The sequence below is a fragment of the Limulus polyphemus genome, unplaced genomic scaffold (genome assembly GCF_000517525.1).
Source record: "Limulus polyphemus unplaced genomic scaffold, Limulus_polyphemus-2.1.2 Scaffold4577, whole genome shotgun sequence".
Lineage (NCBI taxonomy): Eukaryota > Metazoa > Arthropoda > Merostomata > Xiphosura > Limulidae > Limulus > Limulus polyphemus.
In genome coordinates, this window is record NW_013670187.1 from 48,290 (window position 1) to 66,576 (window position 18,287).

The 18,287-nt window shown below is 32.5% G+C and overlaps 2 protein-coding genes across 2 annotated transcripts in view; one reads left to right on the top strand and one right to left on the bottom strand.

The window, feature by feature from the left end:
* The window catches only part of LOC106471372 (grpE protein homolog 1, mitochondrial-like), a 22,494-nt gene extending 19,937 nt beyond the window's left edge, over positions 1–2,557 (top strand). The window contains exon 3 of the mRNA XM_013931970.2: positions 1,589–2,557. Within this exon, the coding sequence (XP_013787424.1) occupies positions 1,589–2,020 (432 nt within the window). The 3' untranslated portion in view covers positions 2,021–2,557. The remainder of the gene's footprint in view (positions 1–1,588) is intronic.
* Positions 2,558–6,444: 3,887 nt separating this feature from the next.
* LOC106471371 (cilia- and flagella-associated protein 58-like) overlaps positions 6,445–18,287 on the bottom strand; it is a gene marked incomplete at its 5' end in the record, with an annotated part of 22,689 nt that continues 10,846 nt past the window's right edge. Inside the window, 4 exons of the mRNA XM_013931969.2 lie at positions 6,445–6,949; positions 8,382–8,515; positions 16,566–16,790; positions 17,325–17,660. Of these exons, the coding sequence (XP_013787423.1) occupies positions 6,832–6,949; positions 8,382–8,515; positions 16,566–16,790; positions 17,325–17,660 (813 nt within the window). The remainder of the gene's footprint in view (positions 6,950–8,381; positions 8,516–16,565; positions 16,791–17,324; positions 17,661–18,287) is intronic.

An 18,287-nucleotide genomic window follows, 5' to 3' on the forward strand; every position in this document is an offset into this window, starting at 1 on the left:
TTAAAAATAGATAAATTTAGCATTTTATGGAGGATAAAATTTACTTGGGGATTTCAAAATAATAGTACTAAAACATTAAAAGTAATAAGTTCAAATCTGTAGCAAATATAAATATTGTAATCATTTCTTATAAATACAATTTCCTAATGTGATTATCCAAGATATTAAAGATCATAATGCAAAAAAACTAAATTTATTAAAAGTAATAGGCTTTATGTTTCGTAAACTACCTACATTTGTCAAAGTATTTATGAATTTTCGAAAATATTCGTCCACTAGTTTTATTGTTGGAATCAAATATAGCAAGACTTGCATTGCCTACTAAGAAAGTTAGTAGCCGGTAGTCATCGGGTTAGTAGTATTAAAATTCACTTTCACATGATTTTCGACTTGGTGAATTTCTCGTCTAAGAGGTATCTGTTCTGAAAACATTTGACGTCATGTGCATTATTTTATGATGTACTTGCCAGTACACATTTTGGCTGCTCCCCTCCCCCATGTCTCTGACTCAATTTAACAGAAATTGAGGATCCATCACAATTGAACCACAATGAGAGCATGCTAAGTATTTTGAAAATTTAGGCTTTTTATATTTCCAAAATGAAGGTTCCATTTTGAAGTAGATTTACGATTTTTTTATTGCTATTGAAGCATTTGTCAGCAATTTTGATTCATTGATAAGGAGCAACCAGAGGTCCACTGAAGCGAAAAATAAGCTAAATTGTCATATTTTGATATTGTTCAAAAAAGAAAACTGAAAAAACCTATTTTGCAACCCAATTTGCAAATACAGGCAGTGTTAAAGTAAAAGAATTGGATAAATTAAACTGAGCCCTGAAGTATCCTACTTGTAACATTAATCCAGTTTGACTGAACTCCATTTATAACAACCCACTGCTTCTATCCGGACACTCTTCTATCCAATTTACTAACTTATCACCCACACCTATAGAGAATGTTTTTTACAAGCCTTTTATGTGGCACCTTTTCAAATGCTGTCTGAAAATCCAGGTACATCAAATCTACACCCTTACCCTCATCTACATAGGCAGTAACCTTTTCAAAGAGTGTCAGAAAATTTTCCCTTATTGAAACCATGTTGACTATCCAATAAAATTCTAAACTTTGTTAAATGGATTTGCAAAGCGTCTTTTATCAGACTTTCTAAAACCTTTGGCTGTCCATTGTGAAGCTTTGTAAAACCTTTGTGAGGTTCCAGTATTTGAAATATTTTGTATCAAAATTTTACATTTAAGAACGTGTTCACAATTTAATTTTATCTAAATTGTATACTTACCAAAAATTGTTTACCTTACATTCAAAACTTTTAACTAAATTTGTAATTAACAAATTAGTTTTAAAGAAGTTATAGAAATAATTATGTATATATTTAGTAATGAGGTCAGTATCTGAAACTGTACTTCTTATCACCACTATATTTCATTAGCTCCACTAGTATAATGGAGAAAGGTATGCTTTCTTACTGCAGTCTCTTTTGGCTTAGTTCATACATTTAATTATACAAACTACACTATTAAGTAATGTTTTGTCTGTAAAATGTGTTATATTTTTTCTGTGTTACTTGTAGGATAAATACAAAAGGGCCTTAGCAGAAAATGAAAATGTAAGGCAGAGGATGAGAAAACAGATAGATGAGGCCAAACAGTTTGGTATACAGAACTTCTGTAAAGATTTACTGGATGTGGCTGATGTTTTAAGTAAAGCAGTAGAAAGTGTTCCCCAAGATTCCTTAACCAATGAAAATCCTAACCTAAAAAGTTTGTATGAAGGACTGAAAATGACAGAAGCCCAACTACAAAGTGTCTTCAAGAGACACGGTCTTAATCAAATTAATCCACAGGGGCAAAAGTTTAACCCAAACCAACACGAAGCACTGTTCCAACAACATGACCCTTCAAAAGAGCCTGGAACTGTATTCATCGTAACCAAAATTGGTTACAAACTGCATGAGAGAACAATACGTCCTGCATTAGTAGGGGTAGTTCAAGGTCCAGCATAATGATATGTAGTAGTTTCTGAATCATGTGTCAGTAATGATGTAATAGTCTATTAAAGGGAACACTTATAGTTTGTAAAACAGTTTTTCATTGATTTGTTTGTTATGTAAAGAGACTTAAGAACGTATTACACACTGGCAACAAAGGAAACTGATTTTTAGTTCGATACTCTGTGTCATGAAATACAACTTGTAAAGATTAGAATACATTGATTCTTCAGTTGGATACTCTGTCATGAAATACAACTTGTAAAGATTAGAATACATTGATTCTTCAGTTGGATACTCTGTCATGAAATACAACTTGTAAAGATTAGAATACATTGATTCTTCAGTTGGATACTGTGTGTCATAAAATACAACTTGTAAAGATTAGAATACATTGATTCTTCAGTTGGGTACTCTGTGTCATGAAATACAACTTGTAAAGATTAGAATACATAGATTCTTCAGTTGGATACTCGTGTCATGAAATACAACTTGTAAAGATTAGAATACATTGATTCTTCAGTTGGATACTCGTGTCATGAAATACAACTTGTAAAGATTAGAATACATAGATTCTTCAGTTGGATACTACACGAGTATCCAACTGAAGAATCAATGTATTCTAATCTTTACAAGTTGTATTTCATGACACGCATAAAATACAACTTGTAAAGATTAGAATACATTGATTCTTCAGTTGGATACTGTGTGTCATAAAATACAACTTGTAAAGATTAGAATACATTGATTCTTCAGTTGGGTACTCTGTGTCATGAAATACAACTTGTAAAGATTAGAATACATTACACGAGTATCCAACTGAAGAATCCATGAAATACAACTTGTAAAGATTAGAATACATTGATTCTTCAGTTGGATACTCGTGTCATGAAATACAACTTAATAAAGATTAGAATACATTGATTCTTCAGTTGGATACTGTGTGTCATGAAATATAACTTATAAAATTAGAATACATTGATTCTTCAGTATGATACTCTGTGTTGATTTTTTTATAACCCCCCCCCCCCCCCAAAAAAAAAGAAAAAAAAACCTCACAAGGTTTGCCCGGATTAGGAGACTTAGGTTAATTCTATGACTATATACAAAGTTAACATTGAAGAAAAAAAATAAATTTAAAGTGTAACAAAGATATCCAACATCTTAATCAATGCTGTTTGTGAAACTTAAAATGGAATATAACTTCACAATCATTAGACATGCTTTTGTAGAAACCATTGAAGTTAAAGATGTGTACAAATGGCAATTTACAAAAAGTTTAATACAGTAATTCAGGCAGTAGTTTGTAACATTCTTCTGTGTTTAGACAAGTCTTGAAAATTGAAACTTTTGATTAATGGCAGTGTTCCTGTGTTTGCCATTTATTTTTTTCCCATTTTAGTGTCTGTAGTCTACGTAAAATCAACACTGCTATATAAAACATAAGCGTGATAATGTGGTCTTTATATCTGGTTAGAAGTATATTTCGTCAGAAAAGTTTGTAGGTAGTATAACTATGGTGTGTATTCTGTTTCTTCTTATCTTTTTATGAAGTTTTTACAGAAATATTAAATGTAGAAAAAAAATTAACTTTTCACAATCAGAACTTCTGAAAGTTTCATTCCTGGACAATGAAATGTATGTGAATAAAAGATATTCCATTTGGTGACTTTAGTACAGTTTATATCATATAAAATCATATAAAAGATTTTTATGCTCCTTGTTTTAATTGTCTAATTTGCATTGCTTAAAATTTACAAAATCTAATCAGAACTTGATTTTTTTAACATTGAACTTATGAATATTTTATTTTCTTAGTAGACACCTACCACATAACTATGAAGAGAAACTGAACTTATCTGATGTTCTATATTAAGAGAATCTTAATCTTTCCAGTTACTAATAATCTTACACCATAACTAAAATGATATACTGATTTATAATTAAGATCATTACCTCTAATTTATGGTTATATTTTCCCATAATTGTAGGTTATTTGAAAATAAACTAAACTTTATCTATATTTAAAAATTATGTACTTGAAATAATATTTTAGCTACATTAAAGATTTAAATTGATAACGTATCTTAAAGTGTTCTTAATAGTGAAATATTTATTAGTTTCTTCTTGGAGGATGATGATTAAAAGGCATTTTCAATTCTTATGTATCTAACTAAGTCTATCTAAATAAACAATCAGGTTACTGAAGTCAAAATATCTGGACCAAACTTTACTTAACATTGCTTTTGTACGTTCATGCGAAGTTAATTAAATGTTCTTGTTTTCCAGTCTTCACAGTAACTAAACCTAATCCAACCTTATTCCCACGAGTTTGGATAAATGTAAAAAGTTTCAAACGGCCCACTTTAATTTAAACCAGTTACATCAAACCTCCAAATAATTACACCCCACTTAAATTAATACAGAATATAAGAAACCTATCAAATGTAGAAGATTCCATTTGAATTTCATTATATCAAGCCTACCAAAATAATCATATCTCATTTGAATTCAAACAGTTTCAAGCCTATGTTATTGGGTTTGAATGGGATATCCTGTAATTTAAAACAGTACATTGGTTCAGGCATGAGATTATCAGTTTAAATCCAGTTTATTAATATATGTAGCTACATTTTATAAGTGTGTAAACATTTATCATTACTTAAGTTTAAAAATTGTTTTATAAATTACATTTTTGTTAACCATTATTAGTGGTGAACGAAACATTTATCTATTTACTTGACTATGTTTGATAAATATAAGTATACTCTTTTTATTGAAATATTACTTTAAGAAAATATATTTTGGTATTTCAGTTCATTAACTCTAATGGTAACTGTCATAATAGGTAGTCAGTACTATACAGTTTATCATACAAACTGGGTTATATGTCTTTATTCCAAGCATTTTACAGTAGTATTAAGACATGAATAAGTTGACTGATCATAGAAATTGTTGAAAATAATTCTAATCACTTGATATTAAGGTTGACATTTTACTGTATAAACGCATTGTGTAGTAACAATACATTAACCATATATTTCACTGTCTGGACAATAAAAAAATAAATACCACAAATATAAAGCTGATTAGTTATTACAACTATTAATAATTTCTGTTCAGAGCTACATCTTAAGTAACCATAGTGTATTTAAAGCCAGAAAAACAATCTTGCTTAAGAAAATTATTAGTATTGATCAACATGCAATAAGTATACATATATTAAAAGTAAAGCTACATAATGACATATTGTTTGTAATTTAGATGTAAATTACAAGAAAACCAACAGCTGTAAAATAAATATATAAATATGTTTCAGTTGACTGGATATAAGGTTTTTCTTTGTGACAGTAAATGATACTAAACCTTAGTGGTATAATAACTTCAAATAATGTTTAAAAACATTCTATAATTCTGGTACTTACTGTAAAGCTTCAAAAATCTAGATAAAGTGAAAAAATAAAATACAATTAAATTAACTTGGTCATGCCCAATGCTGAATCTGAAACTTGCATGAAGAGTCAACAGAGTTCCCTACTTCTCTATCGTTATACTGAATCTGAAAGTTGCATGAAGAGTCAGCAGTGACCCCTACTTCTCTATCTTTATACTGAATTTGAAAGTTACATGAAGAGTCAGCAGTGACCCCTACTTCTCTATCTTTATACTGAATTTGAAAGTTGCATGAAGAGTCAGCAGTGACCCCTACTTCTCTATCTTTATACTGAATCTGAAACTTGCATGAAGAGTCAGCAGTGATACCACTTCTCTATTTTTTTGCTGAATCTGAAACTTGCATGAAGAGTCAGCAGTGACCTTATCTCTCTCCACTCACCTTCAACCTGTTACTTGTTGTTGTTTTTTTTTAGAGTAAGTCAGTTTGAAAGTGTTTTGTTTCCTTAATTGATTTAATAAAATATTTTCTTACTATGTTTCTCAATAATACCTATGGAAGAATACGAAGCTATCTAATCTTTATGTTGTATTTTGAGTGCTTCATTAAAAAATGTCAATATTCCCAAGGTATACATCATCTACAGCCTTAATTAAGATATGACGCTTTTAAAGCATTCTTCATCTAGAAATAACTGTCTTATGGCTACAACTCTCATGCCATTGTGATACCTATACCGTTATCTTGCAAAATTACTAAATATTAGGAAATTATATATACATATTTGTTTGGGATGAAGCTATGATACAAAAATTATTAACAGAAGGAAACAGTTTCCAACTAATTGTGTAACAAAAGGTATGTTACATATAATACTGATAGGTTTTGCTTCTTAGAAAAATAATATACATATACTAACATAATGTTGTAAATGACTGTTTTATCACATTAAAAAAGAATTAAAATATTTTTCTCAGAAACTTTATTAACAGATATTTATAATGTAAGAAGAACATTTTGTATTTTTCATGAAGAAAAGGCACTTTAAACATTATAAAATATGTGTATTCTAGAAACATTGTAATACTTTTTAAAACTGATGTTTTGAACAACAGTGTTATATTACATGTACATAAGACTCCTCTAACCACCATTAATTACACTGGGTGTTTTGTTAAATAAATAAACATTTCACATGTTGTCTTTTAACTTGAATATTTTGAGGAAGCATATCTCCTGATCTTCCAACAGTAAGATTACACTATTTGATACCTTATCATGTAAAGATCTATAACTGGTATTATCACACCTGAGATAAGTCAAGTATATATTTTACAATTAAAGAATTTTATAATGTCATTGAAAGAATGCTCAATATTAGCATTTCTGGAAAGACACTTTTTTGGAAGAATTTTTGGTATGATGACTCAGTTCAGGAAGCCAGGTGTGTAGATGTTTGAATTTTAAAACCTCCTCCCAAATATTTTGGAACACCACCCTGTACTGGAATGATTTCTGTATGGTGCCTTTCTTCTTTATTTTCTCTTTCCCTGAGAATAAAAACAAATTGTCAACATTTGTGTATAACTTGCATTGCCATAGGAATCATTCTCCCCCAGAAGTATTTGAAAATATAATGCTATGAGATTGAATCTTGAGCCATTTTAAGTACAAATATTGCATACACACAGCGTAATGTATACAATAAAAGAAGCAAGTTTTAATAGATACGTTGTAGCTATACATGGCATGAACTAGTGGTCAGTTCATGGCCTGACCTCTTCCTACAGCCCTGACTTGCACAACTGTAAGATAAAAATTTACATAACTAGAAACCCTAACATCTTTGAACATGAATATTTTTGAACTCTTTAATTAATAATGTTTTATCCAATTTCTTTTATATTTCGGTTATCCAACTGTAATATAAACATTTTCTACAAGAAATAAGCATAATATTTTGTATTTCCACTCCTGCAAAGTATTACTAGTGTAGACGTGTACTTTAATCATGCAAACTTTGCTAATAAAACCATTACACAAAACAACAAAGGCTTAGCATAAACATTACAACATACAGTTACCATACAGAGAAGTATTGGTTCCTTATATTAATGTAACCTCAGATAAGTTTTAGTAACCCGTAATCCCAACTTACAAAACATAAGCACCATATAATTCTAGTAGTGACCAATTATTCCAACTTATAAAGCCTAATCACCATATAATTCTAGTAGTAACCAATGATTCCAACTTATAAAGCCTAATCACCATATAATTCTACTTATGAGACTGTAAGCTACAGCAGTCAAACACAATACTTTTTTGTTTTTCATTTAGCATAGCAAACATTCTGACTGTTTCATGAAATTATTTAGCAGGTAAGAACTTTAATTTTGCAGTATATGAATACATATTTAAATAATTCATTGTGTTAAATAAACATGATTTTTTCTGCAAACACCGGTTCAGTAATTATGAACAATTTTGTGCCGTAGGTGAATGTGAAGATTAATGTTTGAAGATAATGATTCTTGAAATTTTTTTTTACAAACACAAGACTTGTTACTTTTACTTGGCTTCAAGACACTGGAACAACAAGTACTGAAACAATTTACAAACTGTTTTCAATGCCACTCTGTCCTACAGGCATCTCAGAATGGCTCAAATGAACAGTATTTTCCTCAGCTTTATGCACACCCTTTAAATTCTGTATAAACTAAATTCCTAAACTTGCTCCGTACATGTTTCAGTACTACCAAAAACAGATGAAACATACTTTTGTATACAAAAAAAAATAAGGTGAATCAGTTTAATCAAATTTTATTCATGAAACAAAGGTAACTTTATGATGCATTAAGTGAACCTTGTTTAGTGCAACAGGTAAAACTAATTTATTCTTTCTCTGTTTCAACACCATAAGTAATATTCACCAACTGAACATAAATATATAATATCAGTAATTCAGATGTCACTGCATACCTGGTTTGCTGTTCCTTCTTCTTCTGGCTGAAATACTTCTTTTTAATATCTGCAAGTTCTTTTGTTAACCTCTCCATTTCTAACTTGTTTTGTGCTATTTTTGATTCATACATGTTCAGTTCAGAAGCCATACTCTGGAAGAAATAGATTAATTTCATATCAATATAACCTCACAGAAGTATTGGTTCCTTATACTGCATTAACCTCAGAGAAGTTTTAGTTCCTTATATTAATATAACCTCAGAGAAGTATTGGTTCCTTATACTGCATTAACCTCAGAGAAGTTTTAGTTCCTTATATTAATATAACCTCAGAGAAGTTTTGGTTTCTTATATTAATGTAACCTCAGAGAAGATTTAGTTCCTTATATTAATGTAACCTCACAGAAGTATTGATTCCTTATACTGCATTAACCTCAGAGAAGTTTTAGTTCCTTATATTAATATAACCTCAGAGAAGTTTTGGTTTCTTATATTAATGTAACCTCACAGAAGTATTGGTTCCTTATATTAATGTAACCTCAGAGAAGTATTGATACCTTATATTAATGTAACCTCAGAGAAGATTTAGTTCCTTATATTAATGTAACCTCACAGAAGTATTGGTTCCTTATATTAATGTAACCTCAGAGAAGATTTAGTTCCTTATATTAATGTAACCTCACAGAAGTATTGATTCCTTATATTAATGTAACCTCACAGAAGTATTGGTTCCTTATATTAATGTAACCTCAGATAAGTTTAAGTTCCTTATACTGATTTAACCTCAGAAAAGTATTGGTTCCTTATACTGATCTAACGTCAGAGAAGCTTTGGTTCCTTATACTAATTTAACCTCAGAGAAGTATTGGTTCCTTATACTAATGTAACCTCAGAGAAGATTTAGTTCCTTATACTGATTTAACCTCAGAGAAGTTTTGGTTCTTTATATTAATGTAACCTCAGAGAAGATTTAGTTCCTTATATTAATGTAACCTCACAGAAGTATTGATTCCTTATATTAATGTAACCTCACAGAAGTATTGGTTCCTTATACTAATGTAACCTCAGAGAAGATTTAGTTCCTTATACTGATTTAACCTCAGAGAAGTTTTGGTTCCTTATATTAATGTAGTCTCAGAGAAGATTTAGTTCCTTATATTAATGTAACCTCACAGAAGTATTGATTCCTTATATTAATGTAACCTCATAGAAGTATTGATTCCTTATATTAATGTAACCTCACAGAAGTATTGGTTCCTTATATTAATGTAACCTCACAGAAGTATTGGTTACTTATATTAATATAACCTCAGAGAAGATTTAGTTCCTTATACTAATGTAACCTCACAGAAGTATTGATTCCTTATATTAATGTAACCTCACAGAAGTATTGGTTCCTTATATTAATGTAACATCAGATAAGTTTTAGTTCCTTATATTCATGTAACCACAGGTGCGTTTTAGTTCCTTATACTGATTTAACCTCAGAAAAGTATTGGTTCCTTATACTGATTTAACGTCAGAGAAGCTTTGGTTCCCTATACTGATTTAACGTCAGAGAAGCTTTGGTTCCCTATACTAATGTAACATCAGAGAAGTATTGGTTCCTTATACTAATGTAACCTCAGAGAAGATTTAGTTCCTTATACTTATTTAACCTCAGAGAAGTATTGGTTCCTTATACTAATGTAACCTCAGAGAAGATTTAGTTCCTTATATTAATGTAACCTCACAGAAGTTTTAGTTCCTTATATTAATATAAACTCAGAGAAGATTTAGTTCCATAGATTAATGTAACCTAACAGAAGTATTGATTCCTTATATTAATGTAACCTCACAGAAGTATTGATTCCTTATATTAATGTAACCTCACAGAAGTATTGGTTCCTTATATTAATGTAAACTCAGAGAAGATTTAGTTCCTTATATTAATGTAACCTCAGATAAGTTTTAGTTCCATATATTAATGTAACCTCACAGAAGTATTGGTTCTTTATATTAATGTAACCTCACAGAAGTATTGATTCCTTATATTAATGTAACCTCACAGAAGTATTGTTCCTTATATTAATGTAATCTCAGAGAAGCTTTGGTTTGTTATACTAATGTAACCCCAGAGATGTTTAGGTTCCTTATACTGATATAACCTCAGAGAAGTATTGGTTTCTTATACTGATATAACCTCAGAGAAGTATTGGTTTGTTATACTGATAAACCTCAGAGAAGTATTGGTTTCTTATACTGATATAACCTCAGAGAAGTATTGGTTCCTTGTATTAATATAACCTCACAGAAGTTTAGGTTCCTTATAATGATATAACCTCAGAGAAGTATTGGTTTCTTATACTGATATAACCTCACAGAAGTTTAGGTTCCTTGTAATGATATAACCTCAGAGAAGTATTGGTTCCATGTTAAAAAAAAAAGGATTGTTTTCTGTATATATATTCATTTTTATTCCAGTAAGATTTTATACTTGTCACCTGAAGTTCTATCCAAGTAATTGTGGTATACTTCTTACTGCAGGACAATTATTTACAATCTTTTAATGTCACCTGAAGTTCTTTCCAAGTAATTGTGGTATACTTTTTACTGCAGGACAATTATTTACAATATTTTAATGTCACATGAAGTTCTATTCAAGTAATTGTGGTATACTTCTTACTGCAGGACAATTATTTACAATATTTTAATGTCACCTGAAGTTCTATCCAAGTAATTGTGGTATACTTCTTACTGCAGGACAATTATTTACAATATTTTAATGTCACCTGAAGTTCTATCCAAGTAATTGTGGTATACTTCTTACTGCAGGACAATTATTTACAATATTTTAATGTCACCTGAAGTTCTATCCAAGTAATTGTGGTATACTTCTTACTGTAGGATAATTGTTTATAACCTTTTAATGTCACATGAAGTTCTATCCCAGTAATTGTGGTATACTTCTTACTGCAGGACAGAAAAATAGAATGTGAACAATCAGAAATTGGTCACTTAACACAGTAGTAAGTGTTTCACTTTGTTAACTATCAAAACAAAGGAGGTTACATTAATACTCAGGTATAACACCTAAAAACATAAGAATAGTGCATTATAACAATATTAAAGTTTAGAAGAATTCCAATGTTTCTTGAAGAGATGCTTCAATTGGAAACTAAATATTGAATGGTTATAACAAGTTAATAGTGGAAAGACTTCTAAGCAATGAAATTCTTAGTTGCATTATTCAAATACAACTGTATTACTAAAAGATGGGATAAACACAGCCACAAATATATGTATACATCCTATTAAATGATTATTAGTTCCTGACAGTTAAGACTTTAATATTTTTTTCCACTCCTTCTACTCTGTGTCTGTTTTATCAAACTATTGCCACTTGTAGTCTTCTACAAATTTATTTTCCCTAGAGAATGGCATGTATCAATCTGTATTTTGTTTTTATTTGTATTTAGTATTCATGTTAAATTTACTAGGTTCACCTGCTGTTGTCCTTAATTTTAAAGTACTGACCAGCCAGTCAGCAGCACCCTACCACCCATGGTTAGGGATTGACTGTTATTCTTATAATGCACCCAAAATTCAAAGCATGGAAAATATTCTGTGGTATTACACACAGATTAAAACCTGGCTTGCCAGCTCTGAAATCCAGAGCTCTACCACAAGACTGACTTGTACCCATGAGGCAGTCATCTTTACCTGTAGCCTATGGACCAATCATATTACAACCACAAATAATCCTTTTATATAATCCAGCTTTCTTCTTGGAGTTAAGTTGCTTTGTTTCTTCTTAAGTTTTGAGGTATCTGAAGTAGGACCTACGAAACATAGGGATATACACCACTCACCAGATTGAACCTCTGTCCATGTGTCCCACTTATTAAAAACAACAAGAAAAAACGATGTGAACCTAAGGTTAATGTCTTAAATCTATGTCATCTTCCACTGTCTGCAGCCAATTGTGATAAGGTAACTCCACAGAAAAAAGAAATGTAACTAGCAGGTCTATTAAAATAAACCAATGTGGGTGACAAGTAAAACGTCCCCTGAAGTAGGCTCTCCAGCTCCCAAGTTGGACAGAAAATTAGTTAAACTGTAAACAACTAGTGAACCATAGATATTAAGGTTCAAGTAATACTATTATACTAAAAATATATTATTGTGTTTTCAAACCAAGTTTTCATTAGTATTACCATATCCTCCATCCTTAAAGACCTATAGTTAAAGAACACAGCTCAGGTGAACTATATCTTATATACATATGTGTAACATATGTATTATTATGTAAACTAATCAAGTGATAAATGTTGAATTAACACAATGAGCTTAATACATCAAAACAACCACAGAAAGGAGTAATAAAAATAAATTGTCACTATAAATAATTTCAATTAACTTCTTATGCAGGGATATTTCAGTTGAAATTTCATTAAAAGAAGCTTATATTTATGGAAAAATAAAGTAAAATATTTTTAAACATAAATTTTTAATGTCATTTGTCATTTTACCACCTAGTATAGACCCTTTTCAATAATAACAATGAAGACAGCTGTTCCATATCTGATTATTTTGGTGTCATCTATATTTTAACCTATCTAGCTAATTATGGAAAAATCAATGCTTCTAATTCGATTATGTATAATACCAAATGTTGTCTTACTTGTCCTGCTTTAATTTCTATATAGTATTTTATAGGAATTATTCCTTCTTGTAAGTTCAAAAAATGTGATTTATCTTCTCACTTGCTCCAAAGGTAATCTTCAATAAGTAGGTCAAACGTTTAATCAATTACATATGCAAATGAATTTGCATAAATTACAAAGTAAGCATGATTCTGTTAATTTTGTAGAGTTGGAACATTTTTGAATTCATACATTTAAAAATGTCGTAATGGATATTTTGGAAATTGTTGAATCAGAAGACAGACTCCAAAAGAAAATTACATTCTACAATTGAAAACTTTGTTTACTTGTGGCTTAAATCAAGATTTCCAAGGTTCTACAACTCTTACTTGAAATAATGGCCGTTGAAAATTTCTGCCTCGTGACACTCTCCACCTACATCAATGCGCCCTCTATTCTGGTACTGTATATCAACACTTCCCTCAGATAATATTGTCACTTCTTTTGAGGCTGACCCAATTTGTAGTCTCTAACACTGGCTCTTAGTGGGGAGGAAGGGCAGGAGAGTGTGAGGAGAGGAAAGTATTATTGGAAATACATTTTCAACTTAAGATAATGCTAACTTTCAAAACATTCTTATCTCTCACACTACATCTAGAATCCCACATTGATAAGGCAGAGGGGCTGGTGAGGAAATTATCCATAAAGAAAGAGTCTGCACAGATCATGGGTGTCTCATTAGATTGACTCCCTAGTGGGTGAACCGCACTACATCCAGAAAAGGTATGCTCTTCACCCGGAACCTAAATCATGCACTGCGGGTGGAATTTGATGTGATCCATCATCACCACTGACCAGGTAGCTAAGGTCACACTGCTTGGGGTTGGAATTATAGGGACATGACTCCTAAATACCACATTGGTGTCTAGGGCATTTGGACTGCAATATATTTGTGAGTGGATCCCAAGCTGTAGCTATAGAGTGATGCATTATGAGCCACTGGTATCACAGCAAAAAGGCAAGCAATGCTGAAGCAGAAAAACCCTCTCCTCAACCTGAAGAAGTCCAAAAGCCAACACTCCAAACTCAGGATGATGGGATCCTGTATGCTATACTCAACCTGAGGAAACAGTCTGGAATTATGAACACTTATCCTCACTACCCAGACATGTGGGCAAGGTAAATTCTATTTGCTCCCAGAATTATGGGGAGGACATGGAACAAACTGTGCTTAACCAAGGACCTAGGATGGGACCACTCTTCGTTCAGACCCTCTTCCATGAACAATGTACTGAACCAATATTGATCAAAATGGAAGGGCCATGCTCTACCCAACTGAATAGCTGAGCATCAAATCTGATCCTATATTATGAGTAGGCTCCCATGTAGGCTGGTGCCACTCCCATCAATATCTGGGAAAAAAATATTCAGGGTCCTGGGTAGGAGGGCCCCCAACTTTGGGCACTCCGGAAGGTATCACAAAAGTGGGAAAACGGGATGAGCTGGCCAATCCAGTGCTACCAACAGAATGCAACAAGGGATTGAATGAATCATTGGTAGGACTCTGGGTAACAAAGGAATTGGTGGGTAGGCACAAATGTGCAGTCCTGTCCTGACTGAATGCACCTATTGCCAATGCCTGAAGGTGAGGTACTGGAGACCAAAATGCCTGTAGTTGAGTGTTTCAATGAGGGGCAAACACATTGATCATCAGTGTCCCAAACCAAGAGCATATCCAACAGAAAAACCTTTGATGAATCATCCATTCTTTCGGAAGAATCCAGTTAGGTCAAGACAATTGATCCACCACCAAATTCAACATCCCCAGAAAATGGCAGCTAGTAGGATGATATAATAGAAGTGGGCCAAATATAGAAGATCCAAGGTTCGAAAACAAAGAGACGTGGACCGAGTGCCCCTTGAAGGAAAATATAAGACACCACCATAGAATTGTCAGAGTGAAGCATGATGACTTTGCCCCTCAATAATTCCAGACTTTGAGACATCACCCTTTGAACAGCAAGAAGTTCTAAAACACTGATGTGGAGGGAAGCCTCGTCGTTCGTCCATAGGCCCTGGAATTCCTGATCATGGAGATAGGAAATATGCAACCCATTCCTGAAGCAAGACATCCATTAAAAAATGTATCTCTAGACAAGATGTTGGTAGAGGAACACCTATTATAGTATTGTTCCAATCTAACCACCACTCAAGATCAAAGATGTTGATTTTGAATAAAGAGACTGGGAAATTCAGTGGATCACATGTGCACTCGTCCCAAAGAAATGAAGGATTTGAGTGATGTGCATGTTCCTAAAAGAGAAAAAAACCATCTACACAGTGGGAGAAGCAGATGTGAATAAGAGTCAGACTGCCTGTTCTATAGCATGGAGCCAGATGAGAGTTGGCTGAGCCTGTCTGAGGTATGTATTGAAAAAGACACCCAGATGGATAATATATTCTATTGAAGTGAGAATAGATTTCTTGGCTCTGATAAGAAATCTAGCCTTGGTTACTTCAGAAGGCAGAATCCGGGTGTGACGTTCTGCCAACTGATGAGATGGTGCCAGCAGTAGCCAGTTGTCCATTTAATGTGGTGTGCACAGGCCCAAGAAATGGAGATGTTGAGAAAAAGTTGGTACGAATCAGCAGAACACATATAGTGCCAATGCTAATCTGAAGGGCTTGGTCATCCACAGTGTTAGTGAGAAATGTCAATGCAGAGTGAGGAATGACTCTATTGTGAGCTTTGGAGAATCTAGGAATTGATTTATATGAGAAAGATTGATGACCAAATGCCAATCTCCCATATTCTTGGACACAACAACCAAATGGGAAAAAAATTCTGGAAGAACTGAAATGATTCACTCCCCTGCCCCCTTGACCAACAAGTCTCTGATAGCTGTGAAACGAAATTACTAAATTCGAATTCAGGAGGCAGAAAAGCTACAGGTTGGGGGGAATAATGGTGGTGGCAATTGAATAACTAATCCTGATGCAAGGACCTGTAGTGCCCCACAGACTCCAAAGGAATATGGCAGTCACTACTGCTGCTGATGGCATTTCGACCAAGTGGAAGAACCTCATGGAAATGAGAGGAATCTATTCTGGGTACCAATGAACCGAGAAACTGATGTTGGAGATCAGGACACTTGAATAAGGGTGGAACTATGACCCCCTGTAGGAGTTGAGGAAAGTCAAGAAACAAACAACAATAGGGATGAATGCAGACAGTCGACATCAACTCTTGATTCTAATGACTCTAGAAAGCCTGCCAAAATCAATGGTCACAGAAATTGGGGCTTACATAACTCACGGAGGGTGGAAGCAGGTAGACGAACACCCTCCAACAATGCAAGGGGAATGAAATTGATATTCATCTTAACAACAGGAATGGAACGGTGATCCTCTCTGATTCTCCTCAATTTGAGCACTGCTCAAGGGAAGAATAAAGTATTTTTTGTTTTTTTTTCACTTCCTTAGATATATCCTTATTATAACAATATATATATTATGTCTGTTAGAAAACACATTAAACTTTATTCTTTGCTTCTATTTCTTCATACTTTGAAACGTACCTTTAGCTTGCGGTTTTTTTCCTTCAACTGATTATGACACTGCCGCAGTTGTTGTACCATTTCTGGACCTGGCTGACGAGAGAGAACATGTTTAAGTTCCAGATAAAGACAGTCTTTTTCGTGAAGTTGAGCTTCTTTTTCTACTACTTCCTGAGTTTTGGAAATCAAACGTTTTTGTAGAGCCTGAATTTTCTGAATGAGTTCATACTTTCCTGGGTCAGAGCCCTGAATAAATAAATAGTAATTACTTCTGACCAGACTGTTTAATACAATATACCAAGCTTTTCATTTTTGTGTATATATGTGTAAAGTTGATTACTTTCTTAACAATTTAACTTTATTAAAAAGGCCACATTATATATAACACACATACATGTGATTGTGTAATTATGTATTAGAGTTAAATCGTTATTACAGTGAAGATGACAATGTACAATCTCTATTAGATTAGCAAGTGTGTTACATACTACCACAGAACTAAACAAAAGCGTTCTTAAATACCATTGTAATATTTACAAAGTACTATATAACAGTAGTTCCTGAAATACTCCTAAGAGTAGTTTACTAGAGGTATAGTGACTATTTTAGCTTTTATTAGGTTATAACAGGCATGCATGAGTCATATGTAAATATTCAGTTTATTATTACTTTTATAAATAACAAATACTTTATAAAAGACATTTTGGAAGTTCGAGTACTAGTTATTTTTAACATAGCACTGTATCTGTTACCAAGTGAAAAACAACAAACTTTTCTCACCTCTAACTGCCTCCATCTGTGTATATTTAATGGGTTTTGAAGTTCTTCTTCTAATGCTTTACATTTTATACGCTCTCTCAGGAGTTCTTTTTCACTTTGAAGCAGTTGTCGGCGTACTTCATCTATGCTGAAGGCATATCGACTAAGGTTTCCACTCTCTCTGCGTAAACGTCGGATTTCTAATTTCAACAGCCTAATATCATCTAGCCTTTGTTTATATTGCTGTTCTCCCCTGGCTAGTGTGGACTGTTGGATACGAAGTTTTTCATACAAAAGTGCCAATTCATCATTCCTTCTCACTAGCTGTGTTCCCAAGACATCTCTCTCACTGATCACCTACAAAAGAACAGAACAACTTCTAGTTTAATGTAGTTGTTTATAAGATATTACAGCTCTCCTAAAACAATTGCTTGAAAAAGTCAGTCTATAAATTATTTGACTATTTGTTTGCCGATAATGAAAAAATAACAGTATCCTGCCCCAAAGCTTAAGAATGGAAATAAGCCACTTCTCGGATTTCACATAGAGAGTCAGATGCTAATGGTCTGAGGTGTTTCAGCTTTGATTTCAAGTTTTTTTGTTCTTACATAGCAGAACTTTGTACATACATATGAAATTAAATTGCCCATTCGAGAATGAAAAAATAATCACCTATGTAAAAGTAACCTATATCATAATGACAGAAAAGCCAGAGAATTAGATACTGAAAATATCATCAATGTCTAAAACAACTTATTATTGAAACAAGATATTACTTTTCCTGATAACTCTAGTTAGGTAGGAGGTACAAAAAGAAAGCTATGATTTATATTAACTTCTGATCAACTCAAGCTAGCTACAATGATAATAACTAAAATTCACCTGGTAATGAGTATATTTAAATATAGTGCTCTTAATGTTTTAACTTATTAAGATCAGAATGCACTGTAAAGCAAAGGCACTGTCCTCCACACACACACACAC